Source organism: Eschrichtius robustus, chromosome 13 (assembly GCF_028021215.1).
Source record: "Eschrichtius robustus isolate mEscRob2 chromosome 13, mEscRob2.pri, whole genome shotgun sequence".
NCBI classification, from domain to species: Eukaryota; Metazoa; Chordata; class Mammalia; order Artiodactyla; family Eschrichtiidae; genus Eschrichtius; species Eschrichtius robustus.
Window position 1 is genome coordinate 2,245,279 of NC_090836.1, and position 12,698 is coordinate 2,257,976.

The 12,698-nt window shown below is 36.6% G+C and overlaps 1 protein-coding gene across 5 annotated transcripts in view; it reads right to left on the minus strand.

Annotated features, from left to right (window-relative positions):
* Positions 1-12,698, minus strand: part of ERC1 (ELKS/RAB6-interacting/CAST family member 1) — a 420,180-nt gene that overhangs the window by 178,323 nt on the left and 229,159 nt on the right. For all 5 annotated transcript variants that reach the window (XM_068560632.1, XM_068560635.1, XM_068560636.1 and 2 more), the window contains one exon: positions 7,704-7,864. In XM_068560632.1, coding sequence (XP_068416733.1) covers positions 7,704-7,864 — 161 coding nt within the window. The remainder of the gene's footprint in view (positions 1-7,703; positions 7,865-12,698) is intronic.

Sequence of the window (12,698 nt, forward strand, 5' to 3'; positions counted from 1 at the left end):
GCATGTTTTTGTTCACTATGGGTTACATGTTACTGTTCTTTGAATGTCTGGTGATATTTTTTAATTGAATATAGAATACTGTAGATGATACACTACAAAGACTCTGGATTCTGTTATTTTCTTCTGAAAAGCAATGATTTTTGTTGTAGTAGATAATTCAGTTAATAGCTGATCTCCTTGACCTTGTATAGGCTTGGATTTATCCTTTGTTGGGCTGATCTGTTGAAAGCTCAGGGTATTTCCCAGACCTCTCTATCTTGATGGGACTCATCCTCCAAATTCTACTGTCCCTGTAGACTGCCCTGGGGCTTTCAGTTTTGTTACACTACATCTATAGTTAGCTTTATTGTAGGTCATGATCCCTACTCCTAAAACCCAGACTTTCTGTTATCTCAGCAAGATGCCTGAAGTTTTAACAAGACTTTTGCCACTGACTGGGTTGGAACTGAAACTTCCCCAGCACTGCTGCTCTAACTCTAGCATCACAATTCCACTTCCATCCCCAGAGCAGCTTATCTCTGGTAGGCCTTGGGTAGTCTGATCCAGTGAACGTGAGGCTTAGTCCTCAGCCAAGGAATTATGGACATCTGACCCCCAACTTCTGCTCAGTATACTGTTTATATATAAATTACTTCTCTGATTTACTCAGAGCATTTGCAACTATAGAATCAAGGATGTCAGAAGGTCACCTAGTCAAAGAATCATATGATTTTTAAAATGACAGGAATCTCAGAGATGTAAGAAACCCTTTCGTTTCAGAATGAGAAAACTGCCAACCTGAAAAGTTAAGTGCAAACTTAACAATTTTCAGTTGTGCGTATCATGCTTTGCAAATATTCAGCTTAACCAATTTCAAAGTGTTTTATCACGTTATCTCACAACAACCTCATGAGGTGGGTCTAAGTATTATAACCCCAGTTTATAACTAGCTCAAAATGTAAACACATTCTTTGCTACGAAGAGCATCTTATAATACTCTTTTACTCAGAATCTTCAGCCAGGAAAAGCTTATGATTAAATAAATGGATTACTATTTCTACATACAAAGCTTGAGGGAAGTTTTATCCATTTACAGAATGAGTAAATACCTTTATGGTACTCTGAGGGACACAGAGAATGAAGATCCTGAAAGGAAAAGATTTTTTTTTAAAAATCCCAAACTAAAAAAACCTCTCATAATGGTATACTATGTAAAAAATTTTCTTAAAATGAGTATTGCAGTTAGCTTAAGGCATTAGGTTATCTACCTGGAATAGTTGTCCCTTTAACTGTTTCAACTGTATTAAACAGAGGGACTAGGGTTCATCCTACACCTCCAGTAGAGAAAAAAATAAAAAGGTAAGTAAGAAGTAGGACAATAATCCCACTCCTTTCCCCTTTAGGAAAAAGAGGATGACCTATATTCTTAATTTCATCCCTGCACAAGCGAGGACATTCTTGCACACAAACCATATACTGATGGGGGAAAGACAGAAATATAAAAACTGGAAAAGAGAGGGACTTTGGGGCCTTTATTTGAAAAGTTCCGCTCTTTATTTAGAGATTACCACAGCCATTTAGGACATTTCAAATGAAAAAAATGATTAGGAAGCATGATTTCTTCAGGAAAGTGGTTTTTTCTGTTTGGAATTTACATCTGACCTTAAATGGCTAAAAGGTGGAATGGATTTAGGATTAAGGGAGGAGAACGGCAAGGGATATTAGGGTTGTTTGTAAATGATTCTAATTCAGGTCACAAGAAAATAAAACGATTTGAGAAAAACATTTGAAATACTCGTGCCTCATCTTGTGAGAAGCTGAGCATCATGGTCACCATTTAGGAGCAGGGACAGGTAAGGAACTCAAATACTGTACTGTAAATACTGTAATTACTGTACTTAATTAACCCATCTCCATCACTGTCCTGTGACAACTCAGAGCCCCACCTAAACTCTTAGTTCTGATGAGAAAAGATGTGTGACAGTTGATACCACACATTCTGTGAAGTAGGAAGCATGAGAGAGCTGGATGTGAGGGTAGAAAAAGAGGGGACAGAATTAAAGAGTTAACCAAGGCTAGTATGGAAGTCCCCAAGTCAAGAGTTAGAAACTTTTCTTTATAATTTTAATTAGGACCAGTCCCACTAGTGTTATTTATTGCTATACTATACAGCATACTTTGTTTTCTTTTTCAACTCAAGTGTAGGAAATTTTCATAAGAATTTATGTGATTTCCCACAAAATATTTAAAGCTCAGTATTTCAGGCCACTGTGAAAAATGCTTCCAACTCCACTAAAAGTCCTTTGTCATATGTCCAATGACTCAAATAAAGGCATTCGGTGGAAGTATACATAAGTGTGGCTTTGCAAAAAGTATACATGTTCTAATTCTTATGTATCTTAAAAGGCATTTCAATTTGTTACTCATATATAATTTGCACAACTATTATCAATTTTGTGGTAATTTGGAAGACTGTCATAGATCTCCAAGTGGGATTTTATTTTTTAATGTCAGCAACTCTACAATAAATTTTAAAATGAAATTCTACAGAATATTAGGAGATAAAATAATTTAAAATACTGTCTCATTTTAATTATTCAAAGTATAACAGATGGATCACCTAACTATACTAACCCCAAATAGCCTGAACTTTTCCCAGTAACCATTTTCTACAGCTTCCTTAATTCCAAGCATACTGCATTTTTCTCTCAAATTAAAAGGCAAGTATTTTTTAAATGCCAGAATTCAGATCATATTACTGAACTCTTCTTAGGTACATATGAAAATTTATTTTATGTGGGTGGGAAGTTAGATTTTTCTGTAGCCAGAAGTCATCTCACGAGTATATAATGTGACCCACAGTGCTTTGGACTTCTCTAGCAACTTTATTAATGGGATGCTATTTATCACACAGCTCTAGATTCTCAAAGAAACAAAAGAGCGATTCCACCACCACCTTCCGAAACAAACCAATTCTCAGTATAGTCAAATGCGTAGTTTGATAAAAGTTTACTCAAAATGAAACGTGAGTCTTTTGAGCTGTATTCATAATGCTAACATAGGGTGAGACTGCAGTAGGACTCTGAATGCAGGGCAGTGGAGAATGAATCAGCTCATCTAGAAATCTTGATAGTGAAGCTTGTGACCTGAACTGATAACTCAGAATTTATTATGGTTGTTATTTTATTATTTTCCTCCCTCTCCCGTTCATCCTTTCTTTCTTAGTCAAAGAGGTTAACATAAAAGTGAAGTAAAAAAACAGTGATTAACAAAACCACAGCATAAGAAGAAGAACCAATATGAGATCTGCCAATGAAAATGTCCCTTCTCCCCAGGGCTAGCCAACCAACTCCAGTGCTTCTCCTGAGACACCGGCAGGCTACCAGGTGAACAGTTCCACATCCTCCCAAACTCACGGCCGTCTGTCTGTAACAGACACTCAAAAATTACAATCATAAATACTAGGGCTAGAAGAGAACTATCAGGGCATTCCTTTTGGTTTGACTAGTTCAGGATTATCCCAGAAAACTAGACTATTCTGGTGCTTTGCTGAAGGACTGTCTCTACAAATAGGCCAACTATCCTTTCTTCAGGGAAGACTTTTCTTATTCCAGATTCAGAGTCACACATGTGCATGTTTCAGGCTCTTGTGTACATTGCATTCCCTTCATATTTCTTCTACATTTCAAGTTCTCTGGTTATAGTAAACAAGTCCTTTTAACTTGTTCAGTTATTATTAATAAAACAATGAAAACATTTAAAATATGGTGGGTCCTGCCATAACTACAGAAGGAAGAATCTTTTTGTCACTGCCAACAGCCACAGATAGGATATTACCTTTCTTCTTTTAAATTTTGCTTAAATACTTTTCTGTTTTCCTGCAAATCGTTGCCAGTAAATACATGCAGCAAGCTAACAATACCCACTACTAAGGGCTTCCTATGCCAGGCACTGCTCTCAATCCCATATATTAACAATTTCTTATTCTACTGTCATGAAAATGCTATGAAGCAGGGACAGTCATTACTGCCATTTAACAAATAAGGAGACTGAAGCACAAGAAGGCTAAATAACTTGCTGAAGTCACAGAGCTAATAAGTGGCAGAGTTAGAATCCAGATTCAGGCTCTTTCATTCCAGGAAGTATGCTCTCACTATTTGCCATAAGTAATTAGATGCAGATATCATGCAGAACTACTTGGGGGGAGTGAACTCCTTGCAAACTGACAATGAACGAAGCAAATTCTGAGCAAAGTTGTAGAACTGAGACACTTCCAACCCAGGACAGATGATTAGCAGAAACTGTTCAACATATGGAGAGGAGTCCAGAACATAGCAGAAGAAAGTCTATTCCCTTGGTCAGCTATGCAGTGAAAAGGAATCAAAAGTTTACTGTATCAGAACCCGCAATATGTCATTCATAGTGCTTTGTGTATAATTATTAGGTTAATTGTACAGCTTTTGATTGAGGTTTTATGAATTATTACTTAATATTTGTATGCCAAACTTTAAAAAATTAAACTATAGTTGATTTACAATATTATGTTAGTATCTGGTGTACAGCATAGTGATTCAATATTTTTATACATTATACTCTGTTTAAAAGTTTTACAAAATAATGGCTATATTTCCCTGTGCTGTACAATAAATTGCTGTAGCTCATCTCCAAAACATACAAACAGCTCATACAGCTCAATATCAAAAAACAAACCACCCAATCAAAAAATGGGCAGAAGATCTAAATAGACATTTCTCCAAAGAAGACATATAGATGGCCAAAAGGCACATGAAAAGATGCTCAACATTGCTAATTATTAGAGAAATGCAAATCAAAACAACAATGAGATATCACCTCACATCGGTAAGAATGGCCATCATCAAAAAAATCTACAAACAATAAATGCTGGAGAGGGCATGGAGAAAAGAGAACCTTCTTACACTGATGGTGGGAATGTAAATTGGTGCACCCACTATGGAGAATAGTATGGAGGTTCCTTAAGAAACTAAAAACAGAGTTACCATATGATCCAGCAATCCCACTCCTGGGCATATATCCAGAGAAAAACATAATTCAAAAAGACACATGCACCCCAGTGTTCATTGCAGCTCTATCACAATAGTCAAGACATGGAAGTAACCTAAATGTCCATCAATAGATGAATGGATAAAGAAGATGTGTTTTATATATTTATACATATATATGTATACACACACACACACACACACACACACACAATGGAATATTATTCAGCCATAAAAAGGAATGAAATAATGCCATTTGCAGCAACATGCATGGACCTAGAGATTATCATACTAAGTGAAGTAATCCAGGTAGAGAAAGACAAATATCATGATATCGCTTATATGTGGAACCTAAAAAAAAAAAGATACAAATGAACTTATATACAAAACAGAAATAGACCCACAGACATAGAAAACAAACTTATGGTTACCAAAGGAGAAAAGAGCGTGGAGGAGGGATACATTAGGAGTTTGGGATTAGCCACCACTCTCAACAACATGTTTGGATAGACGATTAGGCCTGAAGTGCTTAATTTGTTACAAGAAAGGTATTAAACAACCATTTTATTAAGATATGAAAATGAGAGACAACAAGGAGAAATTTAAGTGCAAATTAAAGCAAAGACTACTTTAAAAACTTTAAGTCAGTAAATCTGCATGACAAAAAACTTGTAGAAAATCTAAGAACAGCATGATGCTGTAGTAGTATCTCCTGAGCAAATGAGGAAGGTGATTTAAGAGACAGGTCACCTGTCAGAGCCAGGTTTTAACACCTTATTTCTAGAACTTTTATTTAATGTTTATTCATCAAATTTCTATACCACTTATAAATTCTCTGAATACTTTAATTACTCATCCCATGCCTTAGTGTGTGAGTGTTTGATCTTACCAAAAACAGTTTTGCAAATCACAGTATTTTTCTGAAATGTAATCTCTAACCTGGGCTGGCAAGGGAAGTCCATAAGAAAGTTTAGTACTGTGGTTCCAAAAATAATAACAGTAATAAAACAAAAAAATCACACGCAATTCCCTTTTAATGGTTTAAAGTCAAGCATTCTTTAAAAAATTCTTTCATATCTTTTCAAAGTCCTAATAATAAAGGAAAATTCCTTTACAAATCCACCACTGTTATGCTATAGACACTTGAACTGAGCGGGAAAGATGTGACAAGTCAAGTCAAGACACTGGTCCACAGAGAAAACGAAACAATGCTCCTATACCGTTGCTTTAGGAGTATCACATCGATACCTTGTATTCCCGAATATTATACCCATCCTTCCTCTATGTTCTTATCATCAGTGATAAAACCTTGTCTTAAACTACTTCTACTAACCTGCTCGTAAGAAGCAAACTTTCTCATCATGATACTCGGAACCCTAAATTCTCCCCGTTCTCCCTGCGTATCAACCTATTTCTGGCTCCAGTATCTGTCACTTCCGAGAGCACATCACCTGTAATTCTTTTCTAAAAGATCAGGCTCTCTTAACCTCCCACTGTGTCCTAATAATCCATAAGCACAGGGGACACCCCGACATTTGTTTCCTCAACTCCTGGGCTGCCGTCATGATATCAAAACAATCATGCCCCATGAAAATTCATGCTGAGGCGTCATGGCAAGATCCTCTGCTTCTTTGTAATTCTCATATTCAACATTTGTTGATAGTTCAAAGCAGCGGAAAAGAAGAGGGGATGTTAGCTTCAAGCACTGGCTGGGCTCAGAAAGACTGTTTACTTTAGGTCAGAGAGAGTGCGTATTTATTGCAGAGAAGAAGGAACTAACAGAAAGTGAGCAAAGATTATGTGAAAGAAAATTAATGTAGACAGATTGCAGAGGAGGGAACCAGAGCTTAAATCTGTGATAGAAATAAGAAGCGAGCTTGGTGAAGGAGAGACAGTATCTCCTCTGAGTCAGAAGAGAAGACGACAAAAACACAGGGAGGTGATGAAGGTAACTGAGGGGTCCCAGCATAGACTTGGTTTCAGTAAAATGAGAGCAGGACAATTACATAGGGGTGGGGATTGGAGTGATGGAGAAAGTACTAAGGGACTTAAAAAAGAGACATACTTGTTCTGAAGAGAAGGAAACCAGAACTTTTCAAAGTCACAAAGGAGAAAAAGAAGCAGCTGTATTATGCACAGCAGATATATATACAGCCTTCACAACAGACTATCTCAAGGAAGCTGCAAGATGCCTGGAAAGTAGGAAAATGATGTAAAGAAAGGTTCTGCTAAAAGTGACAATTTTGTAAAAACTGACTGGAGAGTGTGGCAAATGTTAATGGTGAAATATGGGGGATGGGTATAAGGAGGTTCACTATACTATTCTCTACTTCTGTGTACCTTTGGAAATGTTTATAATGAAAAATGTTTTTAAAAATAGCCTAGCCATCGTATGACCTCAGGAGCAATGGTTAACTTCCTCAGAAAGCTCAACAACTTGCCAGAACTTTCCAGAAGGTTTTAGGAATTTCAGAGAAACAATTGCATACGGATACATACACTCTAGAGGACTGCAAAATTCAATGACAGGGAGGCAAAAAAAGTTTCTATTTGACGAGGATTTGTCCCAAATTTGTTCTAAGGAGTGAGCATTAAAATTAGGCTAAGTGGGTCAGGCGTGACAAACAGGGCCAGAAGATGAAAGCGATGAGGACAAGTATTTCAGCTAAGCATATGCCTGAAGAACAATAATATAAAACTTACTTCATCTCCAGAACTTCCTCTAAGTGTTTCCTTCTCTCGGCCCGAAGGTTGGTCAAATGAGTTTCCTTCTCTGCCAGTGACTGCTGAGTGCAGGACAGCTTCGCCTTCATGGACTCCAGCTCCTGTTTTACCTTCTCCATGGCCATCAGTAACTCCTCCACCTACGATCAATACAGAAAAGACAGAAACTGAGCATCTGGGTCAGGTATAGTCAGAGGAGCTGGGCAGTGGGCAACGCCTGGGTCCACAAAATTGAAGACACACCCATCAAAAATTCTGTACTCTCGCAGGATCAGACATAAATGGCAGTTAAAGAAATACATCTCTCATCTTCCCTCCACTATAATTCTTCTCAGTTTAGGTCCAAAAAACCCTCATTTTCTTTTTGACAAATGTAAGGGCATCAGAAGTAACAGTGTGCCAGAAACAATCCCTTCTAAGGAATTTATTTGGAAACAGCCCAGAAACTTCCATGGAAATAACAATATAATGCAGATAAAAATATAAGGAACAAAATCATAATAAATATTTCTAGAAGGATTTTAGGAAATAAAAGCCATAAACCTGACTAATACCAGATGCAGAATAAACATAAATGAGTCATTTTTATTCGTTCAAACTAAGATTCTTCTGTTTATACCATTACAAGAATTTCTTGTTAAAGAAACAGCTAGAATTCAATCGGATAATTTCCTGCTCTAAAGCTAGGTAGGTAGAGATTTTTTGAGGAAGGCAGAAAGAAAAGAAAAAAACTATATGACCAGATAGAGAAGAGACAGAATGCTTTTAAAAGACCTGTAAAGGGCTTCCCTGGTGGCGCAGTGGTTAAGAATCTGCCTGCCAATGCAGGGGACACAGGTTCGAGCCCTGGTCCAGGAAGATCCCACATGCCGTGGAGCAACTAAGCCCGTGCACCACAACTACTGAGCCTGTGCTCTAGAGCCTGCGAGCCACAACTACTGAGCCCATGTGCCACAACTACTGAAGCCTGCGTGCCTAGAGCCCATGCTCTACAACAAGAAAAGCCACTGCAATGAGAAGCCCGCGCACCGCAATGAAGAGTAGCCCTTGCTCGCCGCAACTAGAGGAAGCCCACGTGTAGCAATGGAGACCCAACACAGCCAACAATATAAATAAATAAATAAATAAGTTTATTTTAAAATAACTAAATAAAATAAAAGACCTGTAAAAACATGAGAGAAAGAAGACAGAATGCTAAAAAAAAGAAACTAAGAGAGCAAGTTCTGTACTTCATCAGTTATTTCCACTTACTCTGGGTGGTCCCAAAATCAGATTTAAATAAACATGTTCATCTTAATTCAGAGGCAAAAATATGCTGCCAAAATATCTGTTATTACCTAAAAACAACCTCAACCAGATAATCAAACAGCCAAGTATACCAATCACAAGAGTTTACAGTCAGTTTGCTACTTGACAAGAAATAATCTTGGTTATAATCCTTTCCAGAGGTAGAAGTGAGTGTAGGTAGATGGATTAGTGTTAAAAACAGTTACATTTAGTTTTTTGGCACTTGAATTATTTTACTTTGGATATCTTCTCAGAAGTGATCAAGTTAATGCTCTCAGCTAAGCAGCACCCTGACAGTCCCAGTTGCTGTGAGACTTCTTATTATGCAGATCTCTTTGGATATGTATTCACATATCAGCAAGCTTTACAAGAACATATATAACTGCCCGCCTTTTTGAAAACTGTCAATAAGGATGATTCTACATTATCAGTTTAATTCATATAAAATCTTAGCAAAAACTACATTAAATTATGCCCCAAGGCATAAGGCACTCTTATAACACAAAATCAGCCATCAACAGCATCATTCATAGAAGGTCTAATAAATAGTGAGATGTGTCCATCTTTTATGAACTTAAGCGTATCTCACAAAATCTCCCTCCCACCCTGTCCTTCACTGCTCCAGGTAAGCAATGGTATCAGTTTCTTATATAACTTGAAGAGATATCTTATACATACACAAGCAAGCATGTATAAACTATTCCTCCTTCTCCTATACAAAGGTAAGCCCACTCTATACACATACTCTTTTGCATCTAAAATTTTTAGTAAACTTTTATTGAAATACAACATAAATACAGAAAAATACACAAAACTTATAAATGCACAACCTGAAGAATTCTAAGTGAACAAACCTATACAAAGAGCACACAGACCAATAACCAGAACATTACCATCACCCCAACCCCCCCATATCCCTTTTCTAGATTAAGAGTAACCATTATTCTAACACTCTAGATTAGTTTTGTCTATTCGTTTTAACTTTATACAAATGGAATTACATAGTATATAATTTTAAGCACAGATTTTTTTTTTCCCCACTGGTGTTATATCTGTGAGATTCATCTACATTGCTGGGTAAAACTGTAGTTCTGTAATTCTCATAACTGTATGATATTCCACTGTGCGAAAATAGCAAAATTTACTGAAGGCACTTTTGATAAACAGAAGTTTTAAATTTTAATGGCGTTTAACAAAATTTTTCCTTTATACATGTTTATGTTCAGAGCTTTTTGTATAATGAACATGACAATTTTGTTAACCTCAAGGCCATGAGGATATTATTCTTTCTTCTAAATCCTTTATTGGACTATACATTCACATTTAAATATACAACATATATGCAATTGATTTTTTAATATGGTATGATGGTCAGACTCATTTTTATCAACATGGATATCCAACAGACTGAGCAATGCAAACAGCAGAAGGACTTCACAGTCATGGGAGGAAGGTACTTTGGCCTACTTGGCAAAAGATCAGAAATTACTTAAAGACAACTTATAGGAAAAATAATTTAACAATGTTTTATATTGCACATAACCACCTTTAAATTTCATAAATGATCAATCTGAAATATCATATGCACTGATAAAAGGTATATGTATATATTCCAGAGCTAAGAGCAAAACACACACTTAATATACTCACGACCCAGTAGCTTTTGTTAAGTGCAATTATCCAACTGTATCCTCTGACTCTCCTGTGACAGGTTATCACTATTCTTAATTTGTGTACTTATTTCCTTGCATTTCTTTATTTTTACCTCTGATGCATATATTCCAAAATAAATCACTACTCAGTTTTATCAGTTTATGAACACTGAAAAAATGGTATCTACTGACTTTATTTCATCCAAAATTATGTTTATTCATGCAGATAAAAAAAGGGCCCACCATAGGAGTATAACCCGGATCTAAGAGCAAAACGCACACCTACGGACTCACCACTCCAGAGTTAAAAGCAATGACAGTCAACAGCACTAAGGACCACAGCTCTAAGATTACAGTTTCTCACTAAACTGAATGGGCTCCTTGGAAAAATTATTGATTCCAGATTAGGAGGCAGAAATATACAAAAGATGGACTTCGCACATGTAGTGCCAAAAAAACAAGAGAAAATAAGGATCATGACACAGAAACTCTGATAAAACCAGAAAAAACACAGCCGAAGAAAGAAAAAGAGAAAGCTTAGAAGAATACCCCTTATGACCATAGATGCAAAAAATACTATAAAATCAAAGCCAGCAAGATATAAAAATTGAGATTTATACCAAGAATGCAAGGTTGGTTTAACATATAAAATAAATGTAATAAATCATATTAATAAAATACATGACAAAAACCACATGATCATTTCAAAAGATGTAGAAAAAGCATTTGACAATTTCCAAAACCCCTTCATGATAAAAATACTCAAGAAACTAGGAATAGAGGAGAACTTCCTCAAGCCAATAAATGGCATCTATGAAAAACTTTTAATGATGAAAGACTGCATGCTTTCCCTCTAAGACCAAGAACAAGACCAGGATGTCTGTTCTCACCACTTCTGTTTAATATTCTACTAGAGATGATAGCCAGTAAAAAGTAAGCTGCAAAAAATTTAAAGGCATCCATATTGGAAAGGAAGACATACAGTTTTCTCTAGCTGAAAATGATATAATCTTATAAAGAGAATAATCCTAAGGAATCCAGTTTAAAAAGTAAACAAATAGGGGCTTCACTGGTGGTGCAGTGGTTGAGAATCCACCTGCCAATGCAGGGGACACGGGTTCGAGCCCTGGTCCGGGAAGATCCCACATGCTGCGGAGCAATTAAGCCTGTGCACCACAACTACTGAGCCTGCACTCTAGAGCCCGTGAGCCACAACTACTGAGCCTGTGTGCTGCAATTACTGAAGCCTGCATGCCTAGAGCCCATGCTCCACAAGAAAAGCCACCGCAATGAGAAGCCCGCGCACCGCAACAAAGAGTAGCCCCCACTCGCTGCAACTACAGAAAGCCCACGCACAGCAACAAAGACCCAAAAATAAATAAATTAAAATAAATTTTTAAAAAAGTAAACAAATAAGTATACAAAGGTTACAGGATACAAGATCAATATACAAAAATCAACTGTATATCGATACATAGACAATGAACATTCCAAAAATGAAAGTAAGAAAACAATTCCATTTAATATAGCATAAAAAAGAAGGAAATACCTAGGTATAAATTTAGCCAAAAAAAGCAAGATTTCTGTTGAAAACTATGAAAGATTGTTAAAAGAAATTAAAGATTTAAATAAACGGAAAGACAACACGTTCATGGATTGAAAGACGTAATATTAAGATGGCAATACTCTCCAAACTGATCTCCAGGTTCAACAAAATCCCTATAAAAGCTCTCTCTTTTTTTCCCAGAAACTGACAGTTTCCCAGAAACTGATCCTAAAACTCATATGGAAATGCAAGACAGCTAAAATAAGTAATCTGGGTTGGGTGGGGGGAGAGGACTCATACTTCTTGACTTCAAAACTTACTACAGAGTTTCAGGATGGTACTGGCATAAGGATGGACAAAGAGACCAATGGAAAAGAATTGAGAATCCAGAGATAAACCCTAACGTTTATGGTAAACTGATTTTTGACAAGAGTGTCAAGGCAATTCAATGAGGGAAGAATATTCTTTTGATTGAAAGGTGCTTGGACA